General features: G+C 37.1%; 1 protein-coding gene across 1 annotated transcript in view; it reads right to left on the bottom strand.

Moving 5' to 3' along the window:
- Positions 1-14,105, bottom strand: part of LOC139738613 (protein flightless-1 homolog) — a 46,536-nt gene extending 32,431 nt beyond the window's left edge. The window contains exons 1-8 of the mRNA XM_071649228.1: positions 14,043-14,105; positions 12,485-12,595; positions 11,301-11,453; positions 9,638-9,723; positions 6,557-6,633; positions 3,407-3,491; positions 2,692-2,909; positions 1,994-2,295 (exon numbers count right to left, since the gene is read on the bottom strand). Coding sequence (XP_071505329.1) covers positions 1,994-2,295; positions 2,692-2,909; positions 3,407-3,491; positions 6,557-6,633; positions 9,638-9,723; positions 11,301-11,453; positions 12,485-12,595; positions 14,043-14,105 — 1,095 coding nt within the window. The remainder of the gene's footprint in view (positions 1-1,993; positions 2,296-2,691; positions 2,910-3,406; positions 3,492-6,556; positions 6,634-9,637; positions 9,724-11,300; positions 11,454-12,484; positions 12,596-14,042) is intronic.
- Positions 14,106-19,076: the final 4,971 nt, after the last annotated feature.

Genomic DNA, 19,076 nt, shown 5'->3' on the forward strand with positions numbered 1-19,076 from the left:
TTTCTCGTGGATAGAAATTCCCTCTAGGCATGCATTAAAGGTACCATTTACCATTTGGAGCAGTGACTTACAAAATGCTAAGTTTCCACATTTGATGCATATGTGTACATGTAGGTCAGTTTATCACAAAACATCCTACCATATAAATATTTTGCAATAAAGCCTAGAATTTAAAGAGGTATCAGTGTTTTTCTAAATAAACCATAATAGTTTATTCTAGAAACAATTTTATTGTAAGTATTGTTCGCATTTTGTATATTTAATAATACTTAACATTGATTATACTGATTAACATCTTTACATTGATTGTTTCTATCCCTAACTCACATTTCAGAACTATTTTGAAGTACTAAAGCTGTATTTTGTTTCATCTGCAAATGGTAAATAATGAATTTAATGGGTACAGAGTTTGCCGCATGTATTGTAAACACAAAGTGCCATTTCCTCCCACATTTCAAACATCAAGGTTGCATTTGTGCAATCGCATGAAAAGTGGATGCTGTCAATGCCTGCCGTGGCCAAGTTATCATCACTTTCACCTTGATAATGATAGTGTTACCATGGCAAGAGGATAAACTAGCTAACTCGTTTCTGTTTACCGACGTACCGTAGGCACTGGTGTAGTATCTGCACTTTTTTTGCCAACAGGAAGGCCGCTAATATAGGGAGTGTGGTTAATGCATAGCAACCGTGAAAAAACAAAATGTGCCAACAAAAACAGTTTAATATGTACACTGTATCTAGGAGACTGTCATAACAATATGTTTTGAAAGAAGAAATGTAAACAATATTTTGTAGAATTCTAGAGCAGGGTAGGTGGCATACACATATCAAGTGAAATCTATTAGTTGTAGTTAGTAGAATGTCAAGTCGGTTTTAAAGTCACTCCTAACATGCATTGCACGGTGTACTTGCTCACAGTTGTAATAACCAATATCTACAAACGTAGCTAATACTGAAAATCCTACTGTATCACAAACTAGACCTTCAGATGGAATTATAAGAGTACCAACTTGGTCTTTTATCTATCAATAAACTGGCCAGATTTTGGTGGCATGGTCAATACAAGAATGTAGCTAAGGAACTAGCAAATAAAGCAATTATTATACATCATTGATGGGAGCTGAAGTGCTGTGCCAAACAAAATCCAGAATTGCAACATATAGGCTGCAAACTGAAAATCCATGCCTCAGTCACAGTATCACACAGAGGACAGACATACCGGTAAGCACAACACAACACACTGCTATTTCTGTTGTGAAGGACAGGTTATGTTATTAACCTTATGTCCTTAAGAGTAGATATGCATAATAGCATTGCCATGCCTAAAAAAAAAAAAAAACATCAGAGTGCATTCACCATATGTGACGTTATTTTATAGCATTCAAAATGTTGTCCCAGCAGACTCATTTCTTTCAACTGCAGTGACTCTTCCTCAAATGATTTTCATGGAGCTATTAGCAGCACAAAATGGCATTATATACTGATGATAGTAGATACTCTAACTGAGACTTTCTAAACAAGGCAAGAAAAAGAATATCCATTGTTGCAATGGGATCTGCAAGGCAACATGGACCCACCTAAGACGTACGCCAACAATAATGTACATGCTGCATTTATAAGTTTCCTTCATGATTTGCCATGACAAGCTGCCATACTATATGATTGATTGAATGAATGAACAACTGACTGACTGACTGACTGACTGACTGACTGACTGACTGACTGACTGACTGACTGACTGACTGACTGACTGACTGACTGACTGACTGACTGACTGACTGACTGACTGACTGACTGACTGACTGACTGACTGACTGACTGACTGACTGACTGACTGAATGAATGAATGAATGAATGAATGAATTAATTAATTAATTAATCAATTAATCAATGGCAAGCTACTATGAGCAAACTCCTGCTCTGGATCCCTAAACAATGTTTAAGATGTGATACGGTAAGTCAAGTAAAAGGGAACACAAGTTTAGCCTACCTCAAGATCTGTGATGAAGTGGATGGCCTCGGGCAGGGTGACCAGCCGATTCTTGACCAGGATCAATTTCTTGATCTTTGGGCAGCGGCACAGGCCCTCCGGCACCGACTCCAAGTGGTTGTCGGCAGCAATGAACTGCTCCAGGCAAACGAGCTTGCTGATCCCCGTGGGGAGGCCGTCAAAGTTGATGGTGTTGCCGCTGATGATGAGGCGCTTGAGGCTGATGAGTTTACAGAGCGAGGGCGGCAGAGCGGTCAGCTTGTTGCGCGCCAAATTCAGCGTCTCAAGACGCGTCCAGGAGTCTGGTGCAGAATAAGTCGTAAAGGCGTAGGAAATTGGCCATTAGCTTTGATGGTGGATTTTCATGCTTACTAGACGTTAGTATGTCAGATTAGGGCCTTGGTTACTGCTGCATAACATTTCAACATTACAAGGAACCTATCGCTCTCAAATACGCCTTCTGATAAGACTGATGAAATCAATTGAACTTCCATATCACGGCATTTTCCCAAGTAGAGTGACAGATTTGTTATTCTACCAGCCCCACGACTGTACATGGATCAATAACAAGAAGATTCAAAAACAAGTTCTAGTTCCCCTAAACCGCTCAATGCAATGCAACAATGAAAACCAACCCAATGTTTTTCTACGTAATGTTTGGGTAATCCAACGTTACATCATCAAAAGTGATGCCATACCAAGAACTGACAGCTCCGTAACAGCATTGTTGCTCAGATTCAGTCGCTTCAGCGACGACAGCGTGTAGAAGGCGTCGGGCACACTGGTCAGGTCGTTGTAGGAGAGATCGACGTCGGCGAGGTTGACCAGGGCGTCAAGCTGCGGCGGGATGTTGCTCAGGGTGCGCTGTGTGTTGCGGAGATGCAGGGTTTGGAGTTGGGTCATCGAGGTCAGCTGCCTACAAGTCATTTGAGAAATGACGTAAAGTTAGATGGCAGTTCAATCAATGCATTGCATCCGTAAAGATTCTTTGAGAGGCAAAGTACCAGGTAGATCAGTTGACAGTACAATCAAAGCATTGTATTCTTAAAGATCATTTGAGGAGTGAAGATGGCTTGAGAGCATTCAAATCAAAGCAATTTATTTTCTTGTGATCATTTGTATAGCCTGAAGATTGCAGCAATTTGCTTCCTTGTGACATATCACTTCACAAGTAAGAGACGAGATTATATTCCCCTTTGTTCTAATTTGGCTTCTTGGTATCAAAACCCATGTGTTCGTTTGCTTTTTTAATCCAGAGGGGTGGGTGGGGTAAAGACACTTGACTTTCATTAATGTTTTATGACGCCTTCATTTGTAATATCATGGCCCAGCTTCAAATTTTAGATTATTTTACACTGTATCTTATCATTTTGCTCAACAGCCGCAAAGTTAAAGTCAATGCAAGACACTCACCTCAGCTGAGCATGGAGAAGCGGGTTATTGTTCAAAATGAGAGTCTGAATGTTAGTCAGCCTGCGGAGCTGGGGAGGAATTATTTCTGGGGAGTGGGAAAAACAAAATGAATGAATGCATGACATTGAAACAAAAAATAAGATGTCATACAGCAAGTATTACTAATATGCAACAATGATGTCATTGTTGTTTTGTTTTCCCATTTAAACATTCTGCATGAAAGAGAAGTGTACTTTCAAGTCTTTAGTAGTACAAAAAGAACATACAGATTATAACCAATACAAACTGTTACAAATGTTGTAGCACTTGTTCAAATGCAATGTACACATCTGAAAGAAAAAACCATTTCAGCTTAAAATCCTTATCATTGGTAAATAAGATACATGTCTTACACTATTCAATTCTTATTTATAATATACCAATATGCAACATTTACAAGAAATCAAGATTTCAGCAGCTAAAAAAAAAGGAAATACAAATATTGTCATATTTAAGACATCCACTCTCACCTCAGATACAATAACAAGAGAGCAAGAAAAGAGAAAAACTACTTTGTGAAACAATACAAGAGAATTGGGGAGTGAAAGTGAACACACCGTTGCTATCCTCAAAGTAGCACAAGCATGACCCTTTACCTTAAATGACCCCAGGTATGCACTGTATGAACTTTATGGCTAGAGCAATGCTCCTACCGGTGCACATAACACGCACACTTGGCACCACTGACACACGGAGCACGGCAACATACATTCGACTGACCGGTTATGTGCAATGTGAACTACACATGTGCTGGAAGTGACATGGACTTCCTTGTTGAAATATCATTTGGATCAGACCACCAAAAACAAAAACACAGAAAAAGAAACAAACAAAACAAGATGCACTTCCCACTGGCTCTCAGCGGTTCTTGGCAAGCAGCCAACAGATTTTCCCAAACAATTTCCTCACTGAAAGTTAAATTTCACTCTCCAACTATTAAAGGGTGCATTGAAATCTACTCTCATTTTCTTTGTTACTAAAGAAAGGGTCGTGACACGAGCATATTTTGCAAAGTATCACAGGGGGCAACACCCAGACACACGCTCACAGTCCTGCAAGATGGCAAGCATTGGAATAGTATATTATATATCAACAGTTTCAACCACAGCAGTCTTGTGAGATCTGTCTGTTTAAAATAAAAAAGTGTCATTATCATTCATCTAAACTACAAAACTCTTCTTAATGTGTTACAACATAATGTAAAATCGAAACTGAAAGTAAATTTGAACTTCATGTCAGCTATAATTGGACATTTGTTTATGTAATGTGATCAAGTGCTATCTTAAAATGACATAAGAGGAAATCAGGAAGCATATAACATCTACGATAAAGAGCTCTTACAAGTACTGCGAACATGTGATTTAAGCTTTAAAGATTGTGAAGAATCATGAAAACAGCAGAGAGTAAATAGAAAGCTCAAATTGCACTTGAAGCAGAAATATGTTGGTTTTTTTTTTTTGTCGTTGTTGTCATTCAAAAGGTTATGACATTCTATGGAGCCCCCTTATCAATCATCTTCTCATCAGTTCATAATGTATGACAAGTGCTATCGGCAGTGGTCTGTGTTAGATTTTTGTCGGAAATATATCACAATTTTTGATGCTCAAAATAACAAATTCGTCCGGTTCTCTTAAATTTCACCATGAAGGCATATAACCCTTTATAGATTGCCTAGAAGTCAAAATTGATGAATACATCACTGCATCCTAATACCAGGAGTATCACATCATAAAATTATAAATCTAGATATTGAAATCTTGTTTCCAAATAAGTATTCATCTGGTTCCCTCTTTTGCTATTACCCTCTGTAAGTGAGATCTTGTTTTTAATCTAAATCATCATAAACACAAAATGAATAAGAAGGAACTAGCCTAGGATTTGAACCCCCTCACCTAATGATTACCACGCAGCGACAATACCACTGAGCTGAAGTCAGTTCATGGTAGTGACACAATGATCTTTACAGATAACACATATCGACACACTCTCTTACTTATGGAGAGCAACAGCAAAATGAAAACCTTTACAACTATACTCTCTTCTTTTTTTTTTAAGAAAAAGAAAAAGAAATTACTTATTCATCTGGGGACCTTTTCATGAAAGTTGTCAGCCCTGACAAGTTGTCAGTCTCTGACAATCACCATAGTAACAGTCAGTGACCATCTGGAGCATCTCAGCCAATCAAAATCAAGGATTTTGCTGAAATTGTCAGAGAATCACACTTTGTTAGCACTGACTAGATTGATGAAACACCCCCTGGTCCCCATTCTCAATTTTAACCTGTTGAGGACAGGCTGATATTGCAATAATCCCATTTCCCATAGACACCTGCCCGAGTACACTCGGGACTAGTCTTAAACAGGTGAAGATACCTTGCCACTGAAACTTTAACACAACTTGCTTTTCTTTCATATTAGAGCATGTGCTTTTTTTCAAACCACACTAAGTTTCACACAAAACATGACATCATTTCTGGAAAATGGGTTGAAATAAAAAACATGATCATTGACAGTTTTCACATAACCACCATTCTTCCGCAGAAAATCGAATGAAAATATCAGTGCTATAAACACTGACTAGTCAGTGATGGTATTGCCGGTGGGGTAGTCACTTTTCCTAGATATGGCAGCCCTAAACTAAACCATATGACTTTGTCACAAAAACTGGCAAAAAGGACCTAACTAGTCTACCACTCATCCTGGGCAGTGGCATCTATAATAAACTACATGTACCTGGTATATATCCAAATATTTCTTCAAGCACTCATCCTCAAGTATCTTTTTTAAAGAACATTATTGTCATAGGGAGTACTCAAAATAGAAAGGGCACCATGATATAACAGCTGTATCTCTTCCATTACATGAAGGGCATGTAAACCTTTATATTCTAAAATAAGATGTCCATTCATCAACGAAAAAGGAGATGCCATACTCTGCACAATGTATAAGTCTTCCTTAGAACCAATTATGTGCACCTCTTGCCCAAAACTTACTGACATATATAAGGGGAGCTAAAAGGACATTGCAAAAAGTTAATCTATACTAAGTTTTATACTCTTATTTCACAAAATACTGGATGTTTGGTCAGATGTAATTCTTAGCAGATTCCTACCTAGTTTGTTGTCACTGAAATTGATGTAGATCAGGTCAGTCAGGTTCATGAATAGTGAAGATGGAATCTCCTTGATACTGAAAATAGAAGGGGAGGAGGAATATATAATTGGCATTAATGACACAAATCATGATTACAACAGCAATAACATCACAACAATAATAACAATAACAATTATGCTACTGCTACTGCTGCCTTACTATTATTATTATCATTATTATTATTATTATCATTATCATTATTATTACTATTATTATTATCATTATTATCATTATCATTATCATTATAATCTTCATTATTATTATTATTATCATTGTTATTATTATCATTATTATTATTATTATTATTATCATTATCATTATAATCTTCATTATTATTATTATTATCATTATTATATATCATCATCATCATCATCAACAACATTAACATCACAATCATCATTCATTATTATCATTCTAAAAACATTTAACACCAAACAAGAAAAAAAGCTAAACAACAGTAACAAATCTGTTTTAGAAGTTTTCTTTGTGTGCCAGCAAAAAATCTATACCACAAAGGAAGAAGGCCGTCATATCACAGGATTAACGAATACCAATTAAGTCTGAGCTATCTTTATAGGCATTAAAGTATTTGAGCCAGATTGGCATAAACTAAATTATCAATCTATATAAAAAAAAAAAATACACACACCAAATGATGCATGCTCTGTACTCAGAGTAACATGTTTGCATGAACTGCTGCTAAAGGTAAATTAACAGCTGGGACATATCATTATGTTATTACTTGCATATACCACACATTTCTCACAACTTTAATGCCAACTCTGAGTTGATAAAAGTCATTCTCCTTCAACCATCCACAATAGGTTGAGTATGGCTATTCTGACCTCTCTAATCCCAGAAGAAAATTTTATGAGTTAGGAGAATAAAGCACAGAAGCCTAGTGCAGCAAAAATATTTTCAAATCCCACATATGTTATCAAGAAACATTTAACAATAGATATCATATTGTCAATCTGAGAGCTGGAATTGTGCCTAAGAGTAAGACTTGTGCAGGACTTTGACCATGCTGGGGGATTTACCAGACCGTATGGTGCCACATAACAATACACACGGTATAGGATAAGGAAGGAAATGTTGATGCCTCTAAAAGGAAATGTTCAGAGTCTCAATTGGCTCTCTGACAAGTGCAGGGAGGAAAGACAATTAGACTCCATTTTAAAGTTTCGCTGTCATTAAAAGCTGCTTCTCGTTTCCTTCAAGACCTTGTGACCTTTACACCAAGATGCCAAAGAACTCTTCTAGCTGAACTGTCAATTAGGTGATATATGAGTGCCTGGGGGTCGGATGAAGTTCAAGGGAAAGTCCAATCTTGTGTCCCATTTTTGCTATTCATAGCAGCTGTAAGATGACACGGTGCAGGAGTTGGGGCAAAGAGAGGAGTGTCAACACTGTTTAGTCCTAACACCAGAGGGCAGCAACAGCCACAGTAGTCTTGGTGTGTTTTGAACACAAGGGCCCGAATTCACGAAGGTGGTACAAATGAAACCATGGTTTAAACCATGGACAAAAATCATGGAGCGCCAAGTGTCGCATGAAATATTTCGTTACGAAATCAGTCATTTCGTCGATGAAATGGTTATTTTGTCACGAAATGACAACATTTTGTAACTAAATGAACATTTCGTCCACGAAATGATAATTTCGTTAACGAAACGGTCATTTTGTCGACGAAATGACCAATTTCGTAACGAAACATTCCGTGCGACACTTGGCGATCCATGGATTTTGTCCATGGTTTAAACCATGGTTTCATTTGTACCACCTTCGTGAATTCGGGCCAAGTTGTCTTGTGTGGCTTACTTGACAATGAGAACAGAGGAATAAAGGCAGCATTTTTGCCTGTCATGTAGTAGAAGTGTCAAGTTTGATGGCAATTATTAAAGGCATCATTTACCATTTGCACATGAAATAAAAACCCAGCTTTAGTGCTTCAAAATAGTTCTAAAATGTGAAGGTGGAAACAACCAATGTCAGAATGTTAATCAGAATAATCGATGTTAGGTAATAATCAAATACAAAATGTGAACAATAGTTATGATAAAATTGTTTCTAGAATAAACCATATGCAGCCATGGTTTACTGAGAAAAACAGTGATATCTCCTGATATTTTAGCCTTGATTGCAAAAATTTTACATGGTAGGATGATTTGTGATACAACTGACAGACACATATACATCAAATGTGATAATTCACACATTTTTTAAATCACTGCTCCCAATGGTACATACATGTAGTGCCTTTAAAAATGTAGGAGCCCATGTGCTCAGTGGATTAGACCATTGACTAGATCTAAATCTAGATCTAAATCATGAGTTCCCTGGTTTCAGCCCAGTAGTAGCAATGGTTGTGCCCTAATATGCAATGCACTTTATCCTCATTGCTTTCAAGGGGGACTTATTGCTGGCAGTGCTTACTCATAGACATACAAGACTTTCCTTGGTGACTACAGGGGAATTCCACACGATTTTCATAATTTCACATCATGTAGTGCATAAATCGACAGCTACCTGTGTAGATTTGTGGAATTTATTGTGGTCATTGAACAAAGAAACCAATACTCTGAAAACCCCCAAAAGTTACACTGAACACAGATGACGACACAGGGCCTCACATATTTCAGAAATGTAGAAGTGTAATCCACTGCAAAACTAAATGCTTAACAAGTTCACTAGTGTAGAATTTATGCATACTTTAGCTTCCTTTGCAATGCTTCCTTGAGCCCCCCACTCATGCATTCTTAAAGTGAGGCTACTATGTCATCATCCTTGTTCACTGTGATGTGTTATAAATTTTGAAACATCCTTATCCCATGTCCAAATCATTTTAAATTCTAAAACTCTGTACCCATTATGACCAATTTATAGCAGTTAAAATGTAAAAATCTGAAAATCATCCGGAGTTGTCCTTTAAAGTCATTTATCCATGCACTCCCTGGAATCTAAAAGGACTGCATGCTTATTGGCAACTTCAAACTACATACAAAGTGAGGAGAGAAGCGTTTGAACCACTGAAACTTACTTGTTGAAACTTAAGTTCAAAACAAGAAGAGACTTGGCATTCTCAAGGTCTTCAGGTACTGCGGACAGCTGATTGTGACTGAAGTCCTACATGAGTACAGCAAAAGATACGACAACACAGCATTCATTGATGAGTGATGATTTGAATTACAGGTTGTGAAAAATGACTCATATAACAGTCCGGAGGTCGTTTGTCCTTTATCACAGTTATAACTGTAAATGCTGTATCTTTAAATCAATACTAAATTCACATGATCATAGAGTGATTATACAACATCCAGAAAACATAAAACTGCACAAATAGATGGGAAAGGAACTTTAAAACATACACTGTACGTTGAATACACCGCATGTCCATCACTGCATGGAAATTTTTGTTGTGTGATGTTTTCAAATTCTGACAGTGACTATAATAAATGCCCACTGAGTATGTAGTACATCCACTTTTGCAAGACTTCTGAAATCCATGACACCATTACTATAAAATACATAAATTTGCTTCATGCAGCCAAAATATTATTTTCAAAACAAACGGATTTGAGTAAATACACCGGATATTTGGTATATATGAAATAATAGTGAGGATTTAACTGATTTTATCAGTTTTTGAGCCATAATTTTTATGATTGTTAGAGCAGAGATGGGTAGATTTCGCTTCTCTTTTTTAATTTCGAATATTGTGCTATGGTAACCGCATTTTTTATAAAGAAAAACAATGAGTGTGGATTGAGTTGATCATTTTTCTCATCTCAGATTTTGATTTGAGATATAGTTTTTTTCTGATGGATGATATGTAGGCCTAAAAGATATGTTTTATTTATGTTGAAAGATGAGCTGTCATGATGATAATTGTAAAAAAAAGAAAGAAAAAGAAATATTGTTTATTTTATTCATATTTGGCACATGTAATTAATGTGATGTGCAGGTGAGAATTTTTTTTTCTTTTAAATCAAAATCGATATATACATGTAGATGAAGTAGTAACGGCATTTTTTCAATGACTAGCTGTGTAATGATATGTTAACAGTGAATTTTTTTTTCCCTTTTCCTCATTTCTTCTTTTTTCATTTTCTTTTCTTTTTGATAAAGTAATCTGAATATTGATGGGCTGGTACCCTCACTGATTTCATTATCAGTTGTAATAGTAACAATTTTTTATTCAATGTTGAGTAGTGCTGCTATGTTGACAGAATATTTTCTATCTCTCCTTTTTTTTTGTGATTGGGCTGGTACCCTCATAGATTGATCACCACTTGTGATTTACAACATGTGACCACTGTAATATTTGTTCTTTTTTTATATCATGTCTTTATATCATTGTTTGTACAGAGCACCGAAATAATCTGTCTGTTTTCATAACTATGATTGTAAAACATGTGCAATTCAGCCTTTGGCTGCCAGACATGGTTTTTAATAAAACCAGTTCAATTCAATTCAATTCAATAATTTGACCTCTTCACACGTCACTCAGGTATGAAACAATGTTTGTCATGCAATGTAATATCTCAAAGCAGGAAGAATCAAATCCCAAAGCAGTTACAAAATTTATGTTTATGTTTATTTAATAACTGGAGACCAATACATTTTTTTTTTCCTGGGGGAAGGGGGGGGGGGGGGGGGGGGAGAATGTAAAGTAATATAATAGAAACAACTCAAATTCTTACCACAACGGTCATGTCTTCCAGAATGAAGATGTCATTAGGTATGCCAGAGTTGCGTATCTTGTTGTGTCTGACATTGAGTGTTCGGAGGCATGTCAGCGTCGGTAAGTCACCATGGATTTGAATCAGGTTATTCCTGGACATGTGGAGATGTTCCTGCACAGACAATGATGAAAGTAAGATAGTGATGTCACGGGTGGAATTCTATAACTGACTTTCAGCAACCTTTGAGCAACCGTTGAGGACGAGTCACAAATTTACTCGGGCAAGTGTCTATGGGAAATGCCTGTTGTAGTAAAATCAGTCTGTCCTCAAAGGGCTAATGACACTTGAGTGCAAAGGTAACAGACTCGGCTCCAACACATAAAAATTTCTTCCAAAGTCAGCCTCTATTCACTGTAGGGAGCAGTAATTTTCATTCAATTCTCCATAGGTATCATGATTCACTACTTCATTGTTATGATTTCTAGGACACAAGGATATGATACAGACTAAGAAACACAAACACACATTATACACTCACATTAACACAAGGGCTGGTGTCTTCTGATCTAACATACCTTGCTGTATAATGGTAAATCCCTCCAACACACAGGCACACACGCATACAAACACAAGCGGCCAAGCGTATTTCAAGCTCCAAAGAGTAAACACTAGATGGGTTGAGTTATGACTACAAAAATACTCTGAATACATGTGTACATATGAAATGAAAATATCTGTTGGCTCAGTAAATGACTAACTATCTTCTGACACAGATATAATACACACACTAAATACACACATAAATCTCTGAAGATACATAGTTTACCTGATCTAGGAGTCTGTACTTTGTAGGTGCAAGTGATGAAATTCAATTTCATGATAGAAAATCCTTTCAACAACACGTTTTCCATTGTCATATGAATTTGTAACCATTCTGGTAGTCATAATCATCATCATCATCACCATTATTACCATCACCATCACCTCTGTTATCATCACCATTGCCATCACCTTCACCATCACCCTCATCACCATCACCACAATCATCATTACTATCACCACCATCACCACTACCACCACCACCATCATCACTCTCACTACCACCACCATTATAACCACCATCATTACCATCACCATCATCATCATCACCATCATCAAAACACACTCCTGCAATGTTGCATGTACATCCAAGTCATTCTTACCAATTTGTTGAGCTGGGAGAGCTCATCTGGAAGCATCTCCAGATTGGTCTGGTTGAGTCGAAGCCATCGTAGACCAGACATGTCGGCCACACTGGACGGAAACAGATCCGCCTGGGAGAACACACAGATATAATACACATGTGACATAATTATGCTGGTTGTTCTCATGAAAAACTTTGCATCTAAGTAGATCTATAGAAAGGAGAAATGTGCTGACTCAAAGTGATGTATACACCTGTATGTACACTCAAGAGCACTACCATACATCTACAGGTAAAATGAAATAATTGGACTTTACTGAGCTGCAATGCATGCACTGCATAGATTTGTCTTTTCCTTAAAAAAAAAAAAGATATCAAGCTCATCTTAGAATGTGCACTAGCAGATAGCCAGATGCATTTTCAAGTGCATTTGAGGTCTATGGACTGCATACTACTAGTAGTTTAAAAGGTAAAAGATGGGGTGAAGGCTGAAATTTTTACTGAGGAGTGACTCTTGAAACGGGAACTCATACCTGCAAAGATCTACAAAAATGTCTGCTACGGCACCCACATCAAGGTTCAACCTCCCATGCCGAGGTTAGAGCACACACAAAAGCGTACCCTACATGTTTCTACATGTAGCACGCGGTCAAATTTTGGACAGTGTTTTGGTCGAATCATGGGTGGAAGGCTTCCATAATATATTTGACTTCAGAGTGTCACATCACATCACATCTGATACAGAAGTAGAGAACTGGTCCTGTAGTATTCCGGTCTCAACATAATAAAATTATCTTCAACTCTGTTGCTTTATGTGCATTGAGGAGCAGAGGTTTTGATTTTCTCCCCGCTCCAATGTCTATCCAATAAATCTTTGAAATTTAATATTGATCAAGGCCAAGGAAGCTTCAACAACACTAGGTAGGACTTAGGAGGCAAACTGTTCCAGTCGGCTACTACGCGGTACTGACTACTCTCTGGCTAAAAAAAAGGGGCTGTGCATCAGAGATACTTGTTCTAGCATACACAAGAGGAATTCAAAGTTTATTCCACAAAAATCGGTGTTGATATGGCTGAGATATCTAAAAACAAAGTAAAACAAGGTGGTCCTTAAAAAAGGTGAATGTCAATGACTGTTCTATTCTACTTCTGGACAGAATATCGTTTCAAACATAAACAGCCAGCGTGCACCGCCATGGCAATGCAATGATGAATTGAATGATGGATGGTTCACAAGTTCAACCAATTTTTCTCAAATAAACTTTGGAATTATTCTTAGAATTGTATGCTCTTTGATATTTCATAAAATGTTTCTCATTACCTCACGAAAAAATTGGAAACCTGAAACCTGAACAAAAATATGTTCTGTTTTTATATTTGATTAAATGCAATACTTTCCACCCAGCACGTAAAGACATCTATGGGACTGTACACAGAAAGACTGAGAACATGTCAGTCCAAACGTACCGATGCCAAGAAATGCGTATACTTTAAGCAAATTACGAGATTACATTACATAAAGAAGGATATTATTACAAGAAGGGGAAATGGTAAATGCTTAGTGGCCTTGCACAAACCTTGAAATCATTGCGGCCGAGATCTATGCCTCTCACAAACGGAAGTACACCGGTCTGCGCCATCTTGGATTCTTCTGCACAGTAGTGAATGCAATATGGCAAATGCGGCGCCACCAGCGCAGCGCGGGGGTGGGGCGTGGTAATGGGGTGGGTGGGGTGCACAGAACTCTTGTGTGGAGAGTTCTGTGGTGGGGTGGTGCACGGAAGTATCCACGTTCACTCCGCCGACACAAGTTCGGCGATGGACGGGCGTCTCCCGCTACCGCACCATTACCTACAGAGGCGCAAAATTCAAGGCCTAAGATTGATTCAAAACGTGAATTTTTATACTTTCATCAGATTCTACAAAAGTTAAAACACCAACTCGCTCATCGTTTTATGTTAATTACCACCAAATTGCGGCAGCTGTCTAGAGGGCGACTGAGAAGGAGGAGAAAAAGAAGAAGAAGAAAGCTCATATATCGACATAGGGCCTATATATAGGCCTACTTTTCAAACAAAATAAAAAGAGATATATACAAGTATATGATTCTCTAATAGGCCTATTAATATTTAGACAAATTTAGATTTACAAGATATTGTTGTGTTCATAGCCCAGTGCATATATTTGCGTCTTTTGTTTGTGGTATGTGCATAAAGCCTGTATTTCTTGTTAGAAATAGGGGCTAAGCAGTTTTATGTTTAGAAATCTCCTTTGTGATGCAGGGCCTAAATATTTGACGGTTTTGATATTTTTGATGACAAAATTTAGTAACCTTGATGACAAGTTGTGCTATTGTTAGTTTCTCATTCATCAATTGTATGCACAATAGTGTGTGCTCAGTTTTTCTTCATTTAATTGACAGTGTTTTCTACATTTACGAAAGATTCGTCCTTGTATTTCCAAGTCCATTCATTAATATGAGGCCTACATTTCATTCCTTCATTCATTCATTCATTCATTCGTTCGTTCGTTCGTTCGTTCATTTGTTTGTTTATTCGTTCGTTCGTGTGTTTTTTTTCGACTATTCGTTATATTCATTGGAACACTGTTCAAAGTGACATTCCTAAGAAGAGATTTCGTTAAAAGAGATTGCCAGTGCTCATCTGCCGGGTTGGGGTGCGCATCCAAACACCTAGATCGTCGCGACCTCAAAATCAATCCATTTTGATATTGGCCTATCACATTGACAATTGTTTACGGGGATGTATACATAGTTTGTTTGCTGCATGATTGTTCTTATGTTCTGTCTTCTGTGATATTATGCCTATATGTTGTAACGTTCTGCATAGGCCTATTTGGACTTATTCATTCTGCTTCACGGTGCTTTTGGTGTGACGCGCGTGCGTTATGAAGGACGGGAGGAGCAGGAGAAGAGCAAGAAAATAATAATGGCGCGTGGACAATTCTTATAAAGCGCTCATTCTACTAAGAAAATACTCATGGCGCTGTGGAAACAGAATAAATAGATACGCTATATATATACGTTAAAGGAATTGTATAGTATTGGTGGAGATAAGAATTGGGCTTTTAACTTTTTGTGAGATACCAAGAAATCACTTATATGAAATAGTACAGAGCATACTATTTTAAGAGAAATTCAAAATTTATTAGATGAAAATCGGTTTTGGAATCACTGAGTCATCCAAAAACAAAGTAAAACAAAGCAATCCTACCCAAACAATTGTCAATGTAAATTAAAAAGGAAGGTCTTGATGAATAGAATAATCGTAAAAGAAGTCAAAATAAAGTAGATGTATATAGACAACCACGGAAAGGGTTTATAATGAGGCAACGCGTAACATAAATGAGAATGAGGTATAAACAACGCGCTATATTCGGGAGGAAAATTTAAATTTGTGATGATCACCATTATATTTATCTGTCCTTGGCTTTTGTCACAAGACAATACAAATATATTTCGCCATATAGTCAGTGTACAAGAAGCTGTCGATCATTGTCTTCAACACAACCCCTTTCATCCTCCTCATCATCCTCAAGTTGTTTTTGGGGGTTCACTCTTTAATTTCGTCTTTTCATTTATGTTTAGTTGAATCGATTGTTTGTTTGCGTGCGCATGTGCGTTTTTGTTTGTGTTTTTGTTTGTTTTCAAGAGAGACTGCAAGACCTTGCCTGCGTTCTCAGCCTTTATGCTGCCAGATGGCAATTTTAGCTATACCGATGGATGAAAAAAAGAAAGAAATATGATCAGAATTTGATTTAGAGCCGTGGAGAGCGGAAGAGAGATCTTCAGAGGGGAGGGACGGGCAAACAACAACAACAACGACGACGACGACGACGACGACAAGAACACCTAAATATCTTTTGCCACCAAACCAGAATTGATATATGGTAGATCTAATGATTCTCGTTGACACAAAAGTACAAAAAAAAAATCCAGTTATGAAAAGTCGCGATTTTTCCTTTGTATAAGTTTGTCGGATTACAAAAGATAAATCGTGAGTTTTCATAACCGTGAATTAGTTTCTCTTAGCAGTTAAAGATATAATCGAACGTAACGTACATGCAGATTTTGGTTTATTTGTTTGTTTGTTTATTTGTTGTTAGCTGGTAGCAAATGATGTGACGCATGATGAAATCGACGTAGCTGATCTTTTGGGGGCTGACAGAAGAAACCATTATTCAGAACCCTTTTTTTTTTCAGCCGTACACTAATTTGCAATCCAGCCTATCAATGGCAGGGTTTAATTCTCCTCACCTTTTGCAAGTTTTAATTCAAATTTTGTTGATAAACTTTTTTAGCAAGACTGAAGCTGGATACATAAATGTTCACTATTTTATAATAGCTAATTATGATACCTTGAATTTCCATATTTTTTGGTTACGATATACAAACATATAGACCTAGCAGTATAACTGTATTATGCGTTTTTAAGAAGTTATCATCATTATTAATGATTGTAACAATGAGTATTATTTTGTTGGAAATTAGTCTGACCATTTTTTATTCAGTATTTCCACGTTCGTTTTTTTTTTTTTTTTTGTTGTGATTTTCCATATAATGCGCTGACATACAAAGTGGCTCCCTTATAGGTCACTCACTGTTCTTGTAAATCAAGCACATCCATTCTTAAAATACACAATATAAACCCTGCTCGTGGGTACAAATCGTCAATTTGACCACGAAAACGTCATTGGGAGTTAAAGAAAACCAAGGCCCAAGTGGATCGAGTGAAAGTAGCAATATTAATAGAACACATCAGTGAAAGTTTTAAGAAAATTACACAATCGATATGAAAGTTATGAATCTTTAAAGTTTCGGTGCCGTCATCGCTGGGTAAGAAGACTACTATTTTTTCATAATACAATGTAAAATGGAAAACAATGTAAGGAATATACATATAAGGAGAATTCCTCAAAATATCATTTTTCATGAAAAGAACACATTTCATTGACTTATTATTGACATATGTTAAGGGTAATATAATTCCCTGTGCTTCCTGAAAGAATGAAGTGAAGCGCTCTTTCATTATGGTAGAAAAGTGAAAATATGCGTTCCCATCACTCATCACAAATACCGTATCTTGTTTGTTGCTTATTCGTAGGTTTGTTTGTTTGTTTGTTGTTGTTGTTGTTGTTGTTGTTGTTGTTGTTTTTTTTTTTTTTTTTTTTTTTTTTTTGGGGGGGGGGGGGGGGTTCCTCACAAACTCGAAGAAAAGAGATGACACTTCCATCCAGCCAGCCATCCATCCGTCATGCACTTTCACCGTTTCCTGGCATTTAATCGTTAGGGCATACAGGGGGAAGATGGCACATTATCTTTTTTCCTGTACAGTGTATCATGATATGGAATTAAATCACATTTCGATTCAATATTCCTTGTCACTCCATCATTTGTTTGTTAGTGTCTTTCTTTCATCGTCAGTGTTTTGTTTTGTTTTGTTTTTGAGAGAGAGAGAGGGGCGGGGGTTGTAAAAACTGTAAGGGCTGCTTCTCGATGATTTGTTACAATAAACTGCTGCCCATATGATACACACAGAAAACAGGCATCCATTTGAAATGGTTTAACATCCATCCAACATCATACACATATGTATCAACAGAGAGCAACCTCTGGAAGCTCTGAACTAGTGTGTTGGAATTCAACATAATGGAGTACCCCCTCCAACCCCTACCCCCATCCCCCACACCCTCCCCCCCCCCTCCCCACAAACACACACATGCACGCACATACAACATACACATTTGAAGTTGTTTTCACTGCCTGAGGACAATGTTTTTATTTCACTTTCCCACCTTGGACTATTGATTGAATGAAATGCATATTGTATAGTAGATCATGTTTGTAAATATTGTTTGACAAATTTACTGTTCAGTGTGCCAAAGAAAGTAACAGTTTTAGCTGTTCATTTGCATATGTCTGTATCCTCAATCATAAATCCGTATACACTCCATCCAACATATACAATAGTACATCCAAACACAAACACACATGCACTCAAACATTCACACAAACACATAACGTATACTGGCCACATGTCCATCAAGCACATGAAAACTCATGTGCACACAACAAATGTGATGACTCAAAACAGCAACAATGCATTCATGGAAATTGTTTTTATGCTACAGTATACACGAGTATTCAGAAACTAAAAAGAAAAAGAAAAAAAAAAGGAATTTAGCAATACATAGGTGACAAAAACATTTATTACTGATCAAATCTATTTCATTCATGCATGAACGATGTATTACATAATTTCTTTTTCATTCACACTGATACAGTTGCACTCCTCATAAAATGCATTAAAGACAATGTTTGCCTCGATAGCTAAACATCATGAGGAAAGGCAGCTATATACACTGTAACTACAGGTCATCGATATTAAAGGAAACCCAAACCTAAATATGAATTTGGATTGAGTGAAAGTAGCATTATTAGTAGGATATACCATTTGAAGTTGGATGAAAATCGGACAGTCAATTCAAAAGTTATGAATCTTTAAAGTTTCAGTGCAGTCACTGCTGGATAAGGAGACTACTACAATTCATGACGTCATTGTGGACAACAATATAAAGAAAATACACTGTAT

Source organism: Diadema antillarum, unplaced genomic scaffold, assembly GCF_040938485.1.
Source record: "Diadema antillarum isolate AM-2024a unplaced genomic scaffold, OU_Dant_1.0 seq00000759_RagTag, whole genome shotgun sequence".
Lineage (NCBI taxonomy): Eukaryota > Metazoa > Echinodermata > Echinoidea > Diadematoida > Diadematidae > Diadema > Diadema antillarum.